The sequence below is a fragment of the Squalius cephalus genome (genome assembly GCF_949319135.1).
Source record: "Squalius cephalus genome assembly, chromosome: 19".
In the NCBI taxonomy this organism is placed as follows: Eukaryota; Metazoa; Chordata; class Actinopteri; order Cypriniformes; family Leuciscidae; genus Squalius; species Squalius cephalus.
The window spans coordinates 4,834,421-4,841,706 of NC_137140.1; the positions used below are offsets into that span (position 1 = coordinate 4,834,421).

The 7,286-nt window shown below is 35.1% G+C and overlaps 1 protein-coding gene across 2 annotated transcripts in view; it reads left to right on the plus strand.

Annotated features, from left to right (window-relative positions):
- Positions 1–2,404, plus strand: part of LOC307147059 (integrin alpha-X-like) — a 47,068-nt gene extending 44,664 nt beyond the window's left edge. The window contains exons 29-31 of one of the 2 annotated variants that reach the window (XR_013819212.1): positions 1,053–1,163; positions 1,280–1,699; positions 2,085–2,404. Coding sequence is in view for 1 of the 2 variants with exons in the window: in XM_079851512.1 (XP_079707638.1) it covers positions 1,053–1,163; positions 1,280–1,363 (195 nt within the window). In the remaining variant the exon portion in view is untranslated. Of the gene's footprint in view, positions 1–1,052; positions 1,164–1,279 lie in introns of both variants that reach the window. The other variant, XM_079851512.1, reaches the window with a different exon arrangement.
- Positions 2,405–7,286: the final 4,882 nt, after the last annotated feature.

Consider the following 7,286-nt stretch of genomic DNA (forward strand, 5'->3'; position numbering starts at 1 on the left):
TACAATTTTAAAGAACAGTTTTCTATTTTATTATATTTTAATTTATATATTTATATTTATATTTCCTGTGACATCAAAGCTGAATTTTCAGGATAATTACTCCAGTCTTCAGTGTCACATGATCCTTCAGAAATCATTCTAATATGCTGATTTTCTATTCAAGATTTCTTATTATCAGTTGAAAACATTTGTGCCACTGCATATGTTTTTCAGAAATCTTTGACGAATAGAAAGTTCAAAAGAACAGCATTTATTTGAATTAGAAATCTTTATAGAATAAAAATAGATTTTTTTTAGAATAAAATATTCTATTTTCTGTCAGTTTTGATCAATTTAATGCATCCTTGCTGAATAAAAGTATTAATAACTTAAAAAAGATATCTTACTGATCCCAAACTTTTTAATGGTAGTACCTAGTGTAACAGAGGCCAGCTAGTAGTTGCTGTGCGAGTAAACCTCACTCCTCTGATCTCATAAGGCGCTCTAGCGACAGACGCTAGAGGCTGCAGTCTTTAGCCTCCTTGTTAGAGCGCCTGACTCTCATGCCGGAGACCCGGGTGAGAGGGGTTACATTGGTGCCGTGACCCGGATGGGAGTGAGGTTTAGGGGGTGAGTGTAACAGAGGCCAGCTAGTAGTAGCTGTGCGAGTAAACCTCACTCCTCTGATCTCATAAGGCGCTCTAGCGACAGACGCTAGAGGCTGCAGTCTTTAGCCTCCTTGTTAGAGCGCCCGACTCTCATGCCGGAGACCTGGGTTCGAGACCCGCACGGAGCGGGGTGTGAAGGACCTGGGTGAGAGGGGTTACACTAGCATTATAAAACGAATTACAACAACAGCACAAGAGACAGGAATGTGGATCATACACACACTAAAACAGATGCATTATAACAAAAGAATGTACATAGTAAACAATCATGTCGTCAAAGTATAATGTCTCTATTGTTCGACATGGAACATCTGTGTAGGAGGAAGGAGGGGGACTTCCTGTTACACTGAGATCACTTCTGACTGCATTTTAAAATTCACTTGTTCACATTTTTCCACTTTGCAGATTAACACTCAAGTGGAGGTGTACGAGGAGGTGAACCTGACCAAAGAGATCATTGGAGGAGTAATAGGAGGACTGCTGCTACTGGCTCTCATCACAGCGGCACTCTATAAAGTATATCACCATCATAACATCAGTTTCAATCGCTGGCACTTTCACCTGTCTACACAATCTATATGTTTAAATGCTTACAGTACAGTTTATTACAGCATATTTTCTCCCTTTACAAGGCTGGGTTCTTCAAAAGCCAGTACAAGCAGATGTTGCAGGAGGCGCAGGGCGATGCAGGAGGAGAGCCGGACATGACACAATAATGTGCACTCAAACAGTTAGAAGATACAAGTACTGATGTGTTTTGTGGGCTTGAGAATGAAAAGTGAATTTAACACCTCAGTGTAGCAAAATATTCCAGCCTTATTCAGACAACTTAATTAGAATAAAAACTGGACAATTTTGAACTTATTTCATATCACTACTCATCATTATCTTATCAGTGAATGCAACGAGTTACCACACTGAAAGTATTTATAGCATCTCAAATATTTAACTTCCTTCTTTGCTATGAAAACTTATAATGACTGTGAGTGTGAACTATAGCAGAGATATTGGAGGACCTTGTTCTCACATGCACATTCTTTTTGATAGTCACAGTTGCGAGAAATAAGTAAAAATTGCGAGATATAAACTCGGAATAAACTCGCAATTGTGAGAAAAAAGTCTGAATTGCGAGTTAAGTCCAGTTCTGAGAAAAAAATGTCAGCTCATAATTTGGATATTTTCTTGCAATTGCGAGTTTATCTTGCAATTCTGAGAAAAAAGTCAAAATTGCGAGTTATAAAGTCCAGTTAAAAAAAAGAAAAAAGAAAGTCAGTTCACAATTCTGACATTTTCTCACAATTTCTTGCAATTCTGAGAAAAGTTTGCAACTGCGAGTTTATATCCCAGAATCGCTATTCAGACTTTGTAACTCGTGAGCTTATATGTCACAATTCTAAAGGGGAAAAAAAGTCAGAATTGCGAGATATAAACTCGCAGTTGCAAAGAAAAATGTCTGAATTGTGAGAGAAAAAGTCGCAATTGCCTTTTGTTACTTTTTATTCTGTTTTCTTATCACATTTCTATAGATTTTGAAAATGTTTAATTCTTTCTGCTTTATATTAATATATTGTTTATTTAGCTTTTTTTGCAATATTGGCATAGTTAAAGTGGCACTTAGTGTTGGTATGGAAACCAACAAAAGCCCAAATTAAATAATTTTGGCATTATCCATTACACTTATTTTTGTCATTATTTATGCATACCTCAATTTGTGTTTGACATTAAATGAAACATTGAAAATTAAACATTGAAACATGAAAAACAGTGTCAGTGACTCATATCATCAGAAGTAGACTACAACTAATTTTCTTCTATAAATTAGATCTCCAGTGTGTTTTCACACGTGACTTCTGACCTTGACAGACTCAACAGGAGAACCGGAAAACATTTCCACGTGAAAGAAGGCGGAGCCTCCGCGCACAGCTATCAATTATGTAATCTCCACAGACTAATGGTAGTAAAAAAGTTGTTTACAAGTCATAGCGAACTTTGACAGAAAGTTTGCTTTGGCAAGCTGTTTCGAACTCCCAAAACAATATAAAAATGAACTTCATTTTTTGGCCTGATTTTGTTCAAAATGACGTCAGTCCGTTTACCTTCGGATAGTTTTTCTCGTTTTTGTCTTCTAAACGGAAAAACTAAGAAACCTCGACATATTCAACCCTTCTCATGAACATAAACAAATTTTGTGTCGTTTTTTTCATATTTGATGATTTGTTTTCATCACACTTTGTTCTAATCCGCCAAATGGAAACACAATAAAACCAAAATGGATAATGAATATTCGATCTCTACATGGGCGGGATTAAAACGCCCCTTTCCGCTGACTGGTCAACCTAACCCTAACCCTAACCAAAGATCAAGCCGTGCTGTCATCAGTTCTTACTCAACTCCATGCAACAGAATAATAGTCATTTGATACAGTTAAGTGAATTACTACAGAGTTTACAGCATTTAACGAGACTAATAAATGGCACGACACAAACTGTACCGGGGCTGAGCCTAGACAGAGCTTTCTTCTGTGTGTAGAAGAACTAACCCTAATTAACTAACCCTAACCCTATGTGAAATATATTTTCCGTACCTAGGCTATTTATATTTTATCCTGTTTTTTCTCCGTTCACAGAAGTGCTGCTGTGTGTGTGATGATGGTGAATCCTCTTGTTCTGTTGTTTATGCTGCTATTTTATGGGATCAATATCCCGTCTAAAGTATTAATAAATAATAATAAGCGTGAATCAAAATTTTTTAAAACACGTAAAAATATATTGCACAAACTTAATTTTTTTTTTTACAAAATGATCAGAATAGCAAACAAGTGGTCACGGATCAAAATATAATAAGCGTGAATCAAAAAATAACGAGCATGAATAAAAACTTTAAACACATTAAAAATGATTTTGCACAAAACTTAAAACTTATGCTTTCTTAAAAATTATGTTTTCCTCAGTTTTATTACTCTGTACTTTGTGTTCTCTTGCATTTTCTGCTTATTTTACTCTGTACTCTTGTGCTGTTTTTATCTGTTCTTCTTTCCATGTTCTTGCGCTTACTTTCCCAAATGTTGCAGTTTGAGTTTCATGTAAATTAGGGCGTGCTTAAGCATCACCATTGGTCCACTAGTTCTAGATTGACAGTTCCTCCTCTAGCCAATCAATCGAAGAGGGGAGGTGACGTCACACCAATGACTCATGGCTACTGATGCTCACTCATACAGGGGAACTATGGAATTATTCTTGTGCCAATAATAATGAACGTAGCTTTTCAAGAAACTAATTAAAATATAATTTGAAACTAAATTAATTATCTCTGAAACTGAAAAAGAATAAATCGCAGGCAAATTAATTTTTAATACACTGCATGTTTTGCTAACTATTTCTCATATTTCAATCGCTGACCTGAACTTACAAATGCACTTCCAGAGTTTTAATTTACGCTTCTGAAGTTTTCGTTTACGCTCCCTGAGTTTTTGTTCGCCGTTCTGACACATTTCTCTCATGGGGGCGGGGCTAGTAGCAGTGTGTTCTCATTGGCTACTGAGTTTTTGACAGACAGCTTCTTCACCTGGAAGTGAAGAGGTCAGTGGTGTGTTTATGTGTGGATGTGAGCATCATTTTAGTGATATTAAGTTAGGTTTGTTTTTTAATTTTATCTGTATTTACCTGCTGCTACTACTTAGTCGGCAGAAGCTTTTAGGTAGATCTATTCAGTCTATTCAGGTGTAATTGTAGGCCTACATTAAAGTACTGTATATTATACTTAAAATATTGTAGTGTACAATGTTTTCGGAGAATATTTGTTTATTCCTGATGATTCTTTTGCATGTTAGGCTCTGTTAGGTTGAGCTGTTACAATTTAAAGAGAATAGCAAACGTGTGTGATATATTCAGCCGTCAAGAAAGTTTCACTTCAACCAGTAATCAAGGTTGGCAACCATGGCCATCACTTTACAATTACAAATTACAATCCTGGCCTGTTGTCAGATGATACAGACCTCAAAGGGCATTTCATTACATGTCACACAAAGAATGTTCTTGTTGCCATTTTTTTAATTGATAATTGTACTTAGTTATTTCATTTAATTAACACTATCTTCTAACATTTAAAATTGTAAATATATTTTAACAATCATCAACCGTTTCAATCGTGACTTATACAACCAGTTAAATGAATGTAATTGAAAATATGAATTCAAATAAATTTACATTCTTTATTGTCACTAAAGCATATACACAAGTATCAGAGTGAAGGTCTTGGATGCAATTATGTTGTGACAGGAAAGACCAGAATCCACAAAACATTAACTGCATAATATACATGTAATGCACAGTATTCTCATCATATACATTACTATACAAAGTGCACAATTACAAATACAGAATACAAATTAAAAATTCATATACATTTTAAATGTTGCAATGATTCTTTGAGCAGTTCCTGTTGCAGTACAATAGCAAAGCAGTGACTGGACACAAGCAGTACAAGGATAGTCCACCCAAACAATGAGGATTCTCTCATCATTTACTGTACTCTCCTTCATGCCATCCCAGATGTATATGACTTTCTTCTTCACATAAACATAGACAAAGACTTTTAAGGAAATAATCCATCTCTGTGAGTCCATAATACAAGTGGATTGTAACCAATGTACGTAAGATAGTTGGTCGGAAGTGATTTTTAATAGTTAAAACAGTTCACATTATTAGTATTTCTTTTAACTAGCCTATTGTTTGACTTCAGAAGGCATTGATTCATCCACTGAGGTCGCATGGATTACCGTCACGGTCACTGTGTGTGGTTTTTAGGACTCGCAGAGATGGATTACTTTCCTTACAATCTTAAATCGTGTTTATCTGTAGAAAGAAAGTAAAATGCATCTGGGACAGCATGAGGGTAAGTAAAATAAGAGAGAATTTTATTTTTGGGTGAACTATGCCCTTAACATTCATATGCTGTTGGTATGCTAATCCAAGATCAGCATAGACTAATAAGAATAAAGTGCAACCTCTTGTGTACTTGTGAACTGTGTTTGTTTTAATCTAGAGGAAATTAAAATATTTGCTAGTTTATATTAAAATAAATCAGGTGTCTGAAGATCAAGATCCCAGTCATTCAAAGGTGATGTGTCTGAACAAAGTAAGATTATTGTCTGATAGGGACAGTGGATCTCTGGCACTATCACTCCATCCTCTGTGTCAGCATCAGAATTTTGTTTATGGACAAGTTGCTCCACTCCCTGGAAAATGAGAGAGGAAATGTATTATAATCTAACAATACAAACTGCTTTGAACTCCCACATACAGTAACAAGTTGCAGACTTAAAATATTTATTATATATATATTTAAAGGATTTTACAGTACTAAATATTTACCTCTGAGTCATGCAGCATTTATCATCTGTAATACGGTTGTGTAACCAGTAGATGGCTGTATAGCCCTATATATAAACATATATCCATGGCTGTGTATTCCCTAGTTGCTGGATGTTTTCAGTCATAATTACTTGCATGTATTAAGTTTTTAATTTGGACATATATTTATTATTAAAGACTATTAAAGATTAAACATTTTTCTCAGAAATGTTCATTTGAAGTGCAAATCAAATAAGGACACAGAAAAAGCATTTTGTTACTCATACTAGCTACATATAATAGCTTTATCAGTCATCTTTATCACACAAAAGTAATCAGAATAAATATTGCGACCAGGGCGATACTTCAAAATAATTGAGTGTTTACATATTATGAACAGAGACATGTTCTGTGGTCAAGTCGTGTCTCTCCTCTTTCAAAAACTCTGCATCGCAAATTAATCAGAAATTGAGAAATTCAGGTTTAAATAGCTTTATTGGCATGGTAAAAAGGCTTTACATTGCCAAAGTTGAATCAGGCAGTGACTGACTGCACTCTGGTCCAGTGGCATCGGTCATTGACTGATACATATAGGCTACTGTACAGTACTCTAGCTAGCCCAATGTTGTTTGGGGTGGCTGGGGGGAAATATGATCTAATCGAAGACTGTAACTGAATGTAGATAAACAAGTCATGTAATGATTGGGCTAACAGTTAAATCAAGACTACACAACTGTATTGATACTTTGCACGTGACGTCAGTTGTACTGGCTGGCGGGCAAGAACGTCATTCTCTAGCAACGAAAACCAGTAAACTAATCAAGGATCTTAAAAGGACGTTGCCAGTTTTAATATACAAAAGTTGGTGTTTTGAGGTGTACACGACATGCCAGATTGTTGTTGTGCTATTGGATGCACTAACCACGTTTGTTGCCCGCCAAATATCACGTGACTGCAAAGTATCAATAATGTTATGGCCTCTCACTGAACTCTAAAATGCCTCCCCTTGTGAAAAAAAAGTGCACTTAAGTGTACTTTTATAAAGTGTACTTATTACATAAATAATATACTTTAAATATATACACTTAAGTGTGAATTAAATGGCATCTTTTCGGCGCACTTAATGCACATTAAGTGTAATTAATTTCAAATATATCATATATTAAGTTGAAATAAAATGTAATAAGTTGCCATTAAGAGTGATTTTTTGGAACAACTTAATTGGTACTTTATTACAACTTTATATATACTTTCATAATTGCTTCTAGTGTTTTTAAAATATACTTAA